General features: G+C 53.6%; 1 protein-coding gene across 1 annotated transcript in view; it reads left to right on the plus strand.

Annotated features, from left to right (window-relative positions):
- The window catches only part of TFAP2E (transcription factor AP-2 epsilon (activating enhancer binding protein 2 epsilon)), a 14,229-nt gene that overhangs the window by 1,774 nt on the left and 1,549 nt on the right, over window positions 1-10,906 (plus strand). The window contains exons 2-5 of the mRNA XM_012722102.1: window positions 52-399; window positions 7,045-7,267; window positions 8,483-8,601; window positions 9,074-9,215. Of these exons, the coding sequence (XP_012577556.1) occupies window positions 52-399; window positions 7,045-7,267; window positions 8,483-8,601; window positions 9,074-9,215 (832 nt within the window). The remainder of the gene's footprint in view (window positions 1-51; window positions 400-7,044; window positions 7,268-8,482; window positions 8,602-9,073; window positions 9,216-10,906) is intronic.

The following is a 10,906-nucleotide window of genomic DNA, read 5'->3' on the forward strand; positions in this document are numbered from 1 at the left end:
TCGGCTGGGAGTAAGGGGGGGCCTCTGAGACCCTGAAACCCCAGTGCCCAGGTCAGAGCCAGGTCGGGAGGCTGGCTGAAGGAGGGACTGGAATTTCCCGGAGTTGGTTTCTCTCAAAGGACTGTAGCTTCCACAACCGGGTCCTAGATGTGCGACGGTATCCTGAAAGGTTGCCCCAAGAACATAAATGCAGGCCTGGCTGCTACAGCGCGCTGGTTCCGGGCGAAAGTGGCGCTGGTGCAGCGCGGGGCGTCCCGGCGGCGCGGGCGCGCACACCCTCCCCACCGCAGCGTCACCTCGTCGGCGGCCAAGCGGAGCACCTGCTCGCGGAGCTGGGAACTGCGCTCCGAGCCCTCTCACGGGACGTCGAGTTACAGCCCGGAGCGCTGCAGCCAAGAGGTGCGGGGTGAGAACCCGGGTTTCCTGCGAAGGAAGCGTCTGGTTCGCGAGCGGCGAGCTGAGCCTCCCGCGGGTGCGGCGGCCTTTGGGAGGAGAGGGTCACCTCCGCGTTTTCGGACGCCAAAGCTGAGCTGGCGCCTTGAGGTCCCGATCTAAGAGGGTGCTGGGCTCCCCAAGGAACCAAGCTGCGGGTGCCTAAGTTAAGCGGGTGGCTGGCAGAAGCCCGCACCCTGAAGCTTCCATGCCCCGCGCTGCAGGCAGTTTTCTGCCGTCCCTGCGGGACTGTGGCCACGGAGCCACCCCTTAGCCGTTGAGGGTTAGCGCCCTTCTTCGTCCTCCGGCCCTTCGGCAGCAGCTGGAGCCGCTCTCCTGTCCCAGAGACCCCTGACCCCCAACGCGGGCGGTGGGGCGCCCTACTCTCGCGGGGTCCTGGACTTACAGAAAATCCTTCTTAGCCAGCGGAGGCTTCTGATTCCTTCAGCAACGCTCGTCCCGGGCGGGAGGGGCTCGTGAATTTCTGCCGGTTGGGGGTTCTGGTGCAAAACCGAGACAGCCCGGCCCCACGGCAAAAAAGGCTTTCGCGAGGGCAGCCTGGAAGCGCTCCCCGGGCAGACTTAGGTGGTTAAATCTCAGCTTCTCTGCACGAGTCCCGAGTCCTGGAGCGGATGAGAGCTGGGACTCCTCACATACCTGCCGGCCCGCGGCCCTTTGTGGTCACAGGTGAGTCAGGGGATGGCAGCTGGGCGCAGGCCCACCCGGAGGAAAGCGGGGAGCCCTCCATTTCTACCGGCATTTGTCACCCGCAGTTCTGCGACCTGGCCTAGGGATTCTGACCTAGCGGGTCTCTTGCACGGTCGGGGTAGGCGCTCAGAGGAGAAGCAGAGAGCGCCAGAGGTGGGACGTCTTCCAGAAGAGTCTTTTGGACAGAGCTCTTGTGGGCCGCCGCGGAGGGTATCTGTTGAGGGAAGGCTTTTCAAGTCAGAGGGCGCTGGAAGAGGGGGTGCGGGGCCTGAGCTATTTCACCGCACAGCACGTACAAGAGTCCCGGCCGGTCACACTGTCCGAGGTTGGAAAACGAGTCAAAATAAATCTGCGTGGGTTTCAGGTTATACAGTCACAAGTTGGAGAGGACGTGAGGATTGAGGTTGTCCTCCAGGAAAGTGGGTGCTTAGGAGGGGGAAATCATCTCTGCTGGGCTCTGTTATTGGATCTCAGAGGGTCTGGCTGGGGAATGACAGCGATAATCACAGGTCTCCTTGTCTCCTTTGCCGTCAGGGGCCCTAGAGGAAAAGGGATATGGGGAGGGACTGGGTAGTATATTTCCAAGCAGGGCCAGGTGAGGGGAGTGAGGTACTCATCTCAGCCACAAGATGTAAGAAGGTCCCAAAACCCCTAATCAAGTCGGATAATATATTAAAGCAATATTTTTAAATTTTAAAAGCAAAAATCCCTGATAAACAACCTATTAAATTTTTACATAAAAACAGTCTGACTCTGCATTCCAAAGCCCTGCCTCACAGACCTCTGTCAGCCCCAGAAAGTGGCTACGGGAATAGTCCCAGAGCAGACAAAGTGTGCTGCGGGCCTTGTGGAGCTGGGGACAGGGCAGAAGCCGCTTGGGGAAAGAAGGGCAGAAGCCGCATTTAAAGGAAACTCTGGCAGCTGGTGAGAAGGTAACAGCCAGCAGGTCCCACTAGGAGAGATTGGGGGCAGGCTGCCTTCCTCCTGGGTCCCTCTCTGAAGGTTTTAGGCCAAAGGTACCCTAAAAGTGATATAAGTATCACTTGGGGTACTTAAAAGTGCAGATTTCGGGCCCTCCCTGGTGGCAAAACGGGTTAAAGCGCAGCACTGTGAAGCTGGCCAGGCAGCCACTGCAGCACTCTGTCTCTGGTGAATCCTCTCACCAAACCCCCCACACACCCCCAACTCTGGCGTGTACCCCATTTCTTGTATGCATAAATAAATAAACCTTTTTTAAAAAAATGCAGATTTCCAGGGCACCACCCACAGGTACTGAATGAGAATCCCTGGAAGTTTGCATTTTTAGAACTGGTTTATTGAAGCAAAATTTACATTCCTGAAATTCACGCATTATAAGAGTGTAATTCAATGACTTTCAGTAAATTTGGAATTGTGTAAACATTACCATATCTGTTTTAAGACATTTCTACCGCCTTCAAAATTTTCTTCGTTCCCATCCCAAATTTTAGTCAACCACTAATCTGCTTTCTGCCTAAAATTTGCATTTTCTGGACATGTTATATAAATGGAATGTATAAATACACCGAATGTATAAATACACAGATTTTTGCATCTAGCTTCTTTTACTTCGATGTTTTTGAGGGTTATCCACGTGAAGCCAGTTCCATTGGCTCCTTTCTTTCCATTGCTGAGTGGTAGCCTGTAGCTTGGATGTCATTCATAGTTGCCTGACATGGGTTGTTTTCACTTTTTTACTCTTATGTCCTGTTGCTATGATCCTTCAGTACACATCTCTGTGTGGATGTGTGTTTGTATTGTGCCTAGGAGTGGAATTGCTGGACATGATGGTAAGTTGGTATTTAAATTTTAAAGAAACTGACAAGCTGATTTCTTATTTATGCATACAACAGCTGGGTTCAGGGCAGAGCTGTGGGGAGGGTGTGAGAGGATTCACCAGAGACAGAGTGGGGAACAGAACAGGAAGACTGAAGGTCACTGCTGAGGGGAACAGCGGGCAGGTCAGAAGAGGTCTGCTGTGTCATACGGGTCACCTCCCTGGATGGGAGTGAACTCTTACTGCAGTAGCTGTATCTTAATCCATTGCACCACCAGGGAAGGCCCTTGTTTTGCCATTGTTTTTTTTTTTTTTTTTTGAGAGAAGAGGATCTGAGAAAAAGGGGACAAGTGGGGACACATCAGGATCTATCGTGCATTTACACAAATACATAGGCACTTCCCATGCACCTGCACTTAGCCACACCTATGTTTATGTTAATCTGGCGTACACCTATGTTTAAATAGATCAACAGGAACAAAACACTTACAGAGACTCACATGCATGCTGTCGTGTCCCTGCCACAGAGAAGGCCAGAGACTGTGTGGAGCGGATTCACCGTGTGCGATGACTGTGACCCTGCACAGCCTTACGCTCGCTGCCGTGTCTATGAGAGCGCACAGTCATTTTGTGATATTTTGTGTCACATATGCCCCTATTTGCACACCCACAGCACTACACAGCATGGCCTCTCTCTCCTCTCACAGGACCTGGCCTCAGGAGGCCCCAGGTTTTAATAGAAGTTGGATGGAGGAGGCTGCTGAAGGAAAGAAGACATTTCTGTTCCTCTGAGTGATCCTCGTTCTGGGAGAAGGCTAGGCTTAGAATAAAATAAGTAAGGCAGGGTTGTACAACAGGAGCAAAACCTGTTTCTAATTAAAATTTTGTTATTTTGTCATCATGGACTTTTTACATTAGTTTTTTTTAATATTGCATTAAAATATTGTTTATTGTGATTTTTGGGTTTTTTGGCACCTCCTTAAATTTTTTTGAATAATATTTCTTTTTTTTTTAATGCATACAGAACTGGGGTACAGGCCAGAGGTGCAGGGGGGTGAGAAGTTTCACCAGAAACAGAGTGGGGAGCAGAATAGGCAGATCAACGAATTACACTGCTGAGGGGAGCTGCGGGCAGGTCAGGAGAGGTCTGCCGCCATGTGGGTCAGCTCCCTGGTCAGGGGTAGAACTGGCACTGAAGCAGCTGACGCTAGCTTCACAGTGCTGTGCTCCAACCATTTTTCATCCAAGTCAGTACCTCACTTGCCTCATGCTAATTTTGGTCTTGGTCTTTTGCTGGAAACAGAGAACTTGCCTGGGGTAGGGAGTGTATGCTACTCATGATGCCTGACTGGGGGCTTTGGGGAAGGGCAGCTTAGCCAGCAGTTGCTAACAAGGGAGTGATACGTTCTCAACACTTCTGCCACCCCAACCTGGGCTGTGGGCCATCACCCTTTTTCACATTTTAGGTTTCAAGGATTCTTGCTTCACCCATTTATTCCACATTCACTGATGCCCACTTACTCAAATCTTCTGCCTCCAAGGCACTCCTAGTTGGTGGGGAGGAGAGATATGGAAGCAGGCTGATGGCTCAGTGTGGTGAAGAGGGATGGAAGGGAGAGGAGCAGGGTGAAGGGGCTTGCACTGGGATATACCTGAGCTGAGGCTTGAGAGGGAGAGGGCCTGCCCAGGCAGTTAGCAGTTCTGGGGGGCTCTGTGAGCTCACATCATGGTGACCCCACATCCCTGGTGGTATTTCACCATGTCCCACGTGGCCTGCATTGGGCTTTTAAATGCTTGAATCAGTTGCTCATGTTTAGTGTTTAAAACCAAGACCTTTCACACAGAAATCCAAAATCCTGGTCTCCATAGGAAAAAAAACAAATGGGGAGTTGTGGTAACATTGGTGGGTCCTACTGAGCTGTGGCACCCCTATCTGGCTCTTTCTTTTCTGGGGTAATCTGTTGTGTTCCCCCTCTTTGAAGTCTGGACTGGGCTGCCCATCATCTGGCTGTGTGTAGCTTGTTGAGCTTTTGAAATGTGTCTTGTTTGAATTAAGATGGGCTACAAAGGGAAAATATGTGCTGAATTTTGAAGACCAAGTGCAGGAAAAGAGAGTAATTAGCTCATGGGTCATTTTGAAAATATTGATGCCATGTCTCAATGATAATACTATAGATTTATTAGGGTAAATAAAAGACATTAAAATTAATTTCACATTTCTTTCTACTTTTCAAAAATGGGACTACTCAAAATTTTGTTTCCTATGTGAGTCTTTTGGTTAGTCTAGAGGACAAGTGGAGGCCACCAGAGGGGTGAGCAGGGCCCTGGCCCAGGGGGAGGGGTGTGCTGGGTCAAGCAGTGAGCTGCAGACGCCTTGGGGCCAGACGTCAAGACTCATTTTGACTCTTTGCTTGCTGTGACCTCTTTAAACTTTTATTTCTTCATCTGAGATGGGGATGGATAAGGGCATCTATTTCACAGAGCTGTTAGCGGGAAGCGCTGGTGTACAGCGGGTACTTACTGAGATAGGTGACCACTGCTGTGCAGCAGAAGCTAGGACTTGCTTCTCAGACACCACCGGGCTCGCAGCTGTGGGGACAGGGCACCAGACTAGGTGCTGGGGGCTGTGGTGAAGAGGGCTGAACAGGGCCTCACTGAGGGGTCTGCTGGATGATGGTGGGGGTATGGTCCAGAGAGGGCCACCTGAGAGGGGCTCTCTGCCAGGTCAGGCGCCCAGTCTCACACCTCTGATTCCTGAGGCCTCAACGCTCACAGACCCGGGCAAGAAGGGGCTGGACAAGCCCTGGCCAAAGGGCTGGAAAGCTTAGAGCCCTGTCCAGGGCTAGGGCTTGCGGTGGGTCCTGCTTCTCCCTGCTGTGTGGCTGGCTTTTGTCTCCTCTTCTGAGCAATGGGAATAACATAGTCCCCGCCATGGGTGTCTGCAGGGTTGACCTGGCACTGGCAGCACACGGAGTTCTCAGTAATTGTGGGTCCCAGGCTCGCACTCCATCTCATGCCTCCCCCACCCCCACACACTTGCCTTCTCTACCAAGACTCTTACTTCCTTGAAAGAAGAGGTGCCCTTCCCGCAAGGCTAAGCAGGAGGACGGAGGTTAGATTGCAGGAAGAACTTCCTTTTATAGTCAAGAGTGTCCTAGCGGGTTTTAGAAAATTTGCTTCTCAGATTTGCTTTCCTGCTTCTCATAGACATTGTAGATAATTAGAGATGACTTGGGGGTGAGCATCTAGCTTCACGTGGCAAGGAGGGGACCAGGCTGTGGTCTAATGGGGCCATAACTTCCCCATCCCTGGGATGTGGGAGTTCAAAGTCTTCTGGCCCCTCACTGATCTGTTGGGGGCAGGGTAAGTCATGGGCACTGCGTGGACCAGGCTGGTCCCTGCTGCATCATGAGAAACCTGCCTGCAGTCCAGACTCCATTTCCCCGCTTCCATCCCTCTCTGATTGCACAGGTCAGGACGTCAAGACTCTGAAGCTGTCTGAGGTGTTTTTTTTTTTTTTTTTAAGATTTATTTATTTGTGCATACAGAACTGGGGTATAGGCCAGAGGCTCAGGGGCAGCGAGAGACTTCACCAGAGAGAGTGGGGAACAGAACAGACAGATCAATGAAGTACACTGCTGAGGGGAGCAGCAGGCGGGTCAGGAGAGGTCTGCGGTGCCAATGCGGTCACCTCTGGGGCAGGTGGGAATTGAACTCATGGGGAAGTGGCTTTCGATTCTTAGTGCTGCGCTCTAACCCGCTGCGCCACCAGGGAGGGCCAAAGCTGTCTGAGCTTTAACAGGCAGCTTGCCTGACTTGGTGTAGGGCACACGGGCTCAAGAGCCAGACAGGTCTACGCTCACTTTCTGTCACCCACTGGCTGAGTGAACATGGGTGACAGATTAACCTCACTGCGTCTCAGTTTCCTTTGTAAAGCAGGGAAGGTGGAATCTCCCTCAAGGGGCCGAGAGTGTAGATGTGGCTATGTGCACAGCATGCAGCACACAGTTGGTGCCTCATCGATGCACTCGCTCCGTAGCTGGCTAGAGCCCTGTGGCCCCTGGCTCAGTGTTGTCTCTCTCTCCCTTGCTCTTGCTTCTGCTCCACAGTCCCCATCCCCTCCAAAGCCAGCAGCCTCTCGGCCCTCACGCTGGCCAAAGACAGCCTGGTTGGTGGCATCACGAACCCCAGTGAGGTCTTCTGCTCCGTGCCAGGCCGGCTCTCACTGCTCAGCTCAACGTCCAAGTACAAGGTGACGGTGGGGGAGGTCCAGCGGCGACTCTCGCCTCCCGAGTGCCTCAATGCCTCCCTCCTGGGTGGCGTCCTTCGCAGGTAGGAAGGTCAGCCCATGATGCCATGCAGTGTCTGGGCCAAAATCCATGGTCCTTTCAGACCTTCTCAGGGGAGCAGAAAGGGGGCGACCTCATCCCAGACCCCAAGGTCGTCTCTGCCTCAGTCTCTCTGGGGTTTATGCATGCTCTGGGGGCAGGCCTGTGTCCCCAGCAGTTCCCATAGGTCTGTCGGCTTGGGGCGAAGGGTGGAGAAGGAAGGGGTGGAAGGTCACCCCTCTTGGGCAGGATGGACAAGGCTGGGGAAGAGAGAGTGCCATCTTCACCTCCTCCCCCAGGGAAAGTACCCCCAGGACCCAAGGCCCTTTCATGTGGCAGCAGAGATCTCCTTGGTGTGTGTGTTTCTGGGTGGGGAGCATGGTTTGTCTTCACAGTTGTGTGTCTGTCTCTCTCCGCATGTCCTTGTGCCTGGATAGGGAATTTCTACACCAGGGCTGACTTCTGATGAGTCTGCAGATGGTGTGTACATGTGTGTGAGTGCACAAATGTGTGCATGATGTGGGGATGGCCAGGTGTGTGTTTCCACAACTCTGAGCGTCGTGTGTTACTAATCTTAGCGGGATGTGTTGGCTAGAGAGTGTCCTGCTGTGTGTGACTGCGAATCCACCTGGGACTAGACACAGGAATATCAACGTTTCTGTACCTCTGTGTGTGGGGGGTAGCTCCGTATTCCTGGTCTCTCTGAGCACTCCAGAGGGCTGGTGAGTGTTCCCGAGTATCTGTACTTACATCCCTGAGATCCCGACTTGGTGTGAACTTGTTTCTGACTACCTCCCTGTGTATCCCCAGGTGTCTGAGGGGCATGTCTGTCTCTGTTGGTACAGGCGTGGCTCTACTCTTGGCCCTCGATGTCTTCACCTGTGTGCGTCTCCCCTGGTGTCTGTGCATCTCTGCCTAAGTCTGTGTGTCCTGGGTAGCAGCATATGGCCTAGCTGGTGTGCTAAGATGAGACAAAGGACCCTAAGATACTGGCTGTCCTGCCCACCCGGGGCTGCCCCTGCAGTTGAGCATTAGGGGGAAACAGCTGCTAGGTATCCGGCACTCATGGTGGCCGTAAAGTCAAGGTTAAGGTTAAGAAGAGGTTGGCATCAGGCTGAAAGTAGTCCCGACCATCTCCAGAGTCAGATCAAGCCTCAGCAGAGGTGACCACTTAGCCTACACGTGTCTTCACCAACTGTCTTTCTCTGTGTGTGCCAAGGGCTAAGTCCAAGAATGGGGGCCGGTGCCTGCGGGAACGCCTGGAGAAGATCGGGCTCAACCTGCCAGCTGGTCGCCGCAAGGCTGCCAACGTGACCCTGCTGACCTCTCTGGTGGAGGGTGAGTGGGGCTCACTGTCTCCACCGCAGTCGGTCATAGGTGTCAGTCATGTCTGTCGTGTGTGCATGCCATGGATCAGGCAGGGCTGTGTGTCATATGTAGGCATAGTCTGCGTGTGCTTACACGTGTGTGTTCACAGAGCAGAGAGTGCCTCCGTGTGTGTGTGTTGGGGCATGGCCAGCATTTGGCTGTGGAAAGCATGAAGGGGTGAACCCCTTTCCTGGAGGTTGGCCACTCTCCAGCTCATGGTGGGCTCAGATCCCCGGGCCTCTGAGCTCAGAGTCCATCCCTGGTGGCTGCAGGGAAGGGCACCGGGAAGGGGGCCTGAGCCAGCCTAAGGGGAGAAGCCAGAGGAAGGTGTCTATAGAGAGGGGGGCAGGGTGTCCCTGGCCGGCACCGAGGCTCTAAGGCTCGAGGTTGGCTCCAAGGTACACCTGACTGTAGTGGCAGCTCATCTGCTCTCTCCCGCCAGGAGAGGCCGTGCACCTGGCTCGAGACTTTGGCTACGTCTGTGAGACTGAGTTCCCCGCCAAGGCAGCTGCGGAGTACCTGTGCCGACGGCACGCTGACCCTGGGGGGCTGCACAGCCGCAAGAGCATGCTGCTGGCTGCCAAGTGAGTGAGGGAGCTGCGCGTGGGTGCCCTGCACACTCTGCACAGGTGGTCACGGGCGCCTCGCACAGGCACACGCAGGGACAACACGCAGGTACCAAGTATGGGCACGGCCATGACCCTCCTGCCACCTGTGCTGCCACACCTGCCACACTCGCTGCTTGCTCCTTGCTGCATAGCCCCGGGCACATGCGAACATATCAGGGTTCCATGTGTCGGCAAAAATGGTGTCACAGGCTGACCCAGGGCCCCGGGTCGGGACCACATCCCTCACACTGTGCTGGTCCCTGCGTGGGTCTGCCGTCAGCCCCTCTGCCCCCGGGACTCCTGTCAGGCACCAGGTCCTCGGGTTGACCCCGCCTTGCGCTTCACACCTGGCCACTCTGAAATTTCACTGGTGCCTCCGTACCACCTTTCACTTGCCGCCACTCAGCTCGGGTTTCCTGACCCCGCTCCTGGGCCGTGACCCAGCACCCTACTCCTCCCTTGCCCTCCCTGCCCCAAGAACCTTCTAAGGTCCCATTCCTGTTTCACTGATTTTCAAACTGGATTCTTTAGGGAGGCCTCAGGGCCTGTTTCATCATCTGGTATGCCATTAGAATTTAGTTTTCAGAAAGGCTCCCACTGCAAGAAGGTACAGAGACAGGAGAAAGAAGGCCACCAAGAAGGTGCAGTCCAGACACCCGTGAAGGCCCCCCTAGTCTGGCCCCCAAAAGCAGCTCTCCAGCTGACTTGTCTCTTCTGCCCTCATGTCCTTGGGCCTGCCCTTGTGCGTAGACCATCATCCGTCCTCCCCAGCTACAGCAGTGGCAGAGGCTCCTCTCCAGCCCTCTGGGCAGCAGGGGATCGCAGGCTCAGGGGACTGCCAGGACTCACAGGGCCGTGGGGGCTGCACGCGTGGCAGCTGGAAAAACAGCTTCAGGGCTGGCTCAGCTAACTCATCCAGTGCTTCTCGGTCCCAGTGATGACCAAGATGCTGACTGGGTTCCACGGTGACACAAAGGTGCAACATGGTGGCAGCCCACACTGGATTCAAGTCCCTTTATTCACCAGGCAGGTGGTCTAACCTGTCTGTAACCAGTGTCCTCGTCCATGGGATGGTGGAGCTAGGAGAGTTGTGAGGATGGAGCGAGATGATGCGGTGTGCATAGCAAAGCATCTCGGCTGCACGTTAGCTATTATTCTTTCAGTTATTTGAGGCAGATTCTGGATTGTCCCCTAACTTCTCTTTTTGATTTTTAAAGATTTATTTTACTCTCCTACTGCTCCCCTCAGCAGTGTATTTCAGTCAATCGACCTGTTCTGCCCCTTACTCTTGTCTCTGGTGAATCCTTTTACCCCCTGAACCTCTGGCTTATACCCCAACTCTTGTATGCATAAACAAATAAATCCTTTTTTTTAAAGTCTGCTGCACCATGTGGGTCAGCTCCCTGACCGGGTATTGAACTTATATAACAGCTACATTGTGTTGAGACAACCCCACCAGGGAAGCCCTGTCCCCTAATTTCAAAGATAAAGCTCTGTGAAGCATTGGGTATAGGTTAGGGGTAGGAGGAGGGGTCAAGGAAAGCTGCCTGGGCTATGTAAGAGGTAGCTGGACTTGGAATGTGGGCAGGACATGCGCTCTTTAGTAGCTGTGTGATATTGGGCCAGTCAGTTAGCGTCTCTGAACCTTAGTTTCCTTTTCTGTAAAA

The sequence above is a fragment of the Condylura cristata genome, unplaced genomic scaffold (assembly GCF_000260355.1).
Source record: "Condylura cristata isolate star-nosed mole 26May11 unplaced genomic scaffold, ConCri1.0 scaffold00008, whole genome shotgun sequence".
In the NCBI taxonomy this organism is placed as follows: domain Eukaryota; kingdom Metazoa; phylum Chordata; class Mammalia; order Eulipotyphla; family Talpidae; genus Condylura; species Condylura cristata.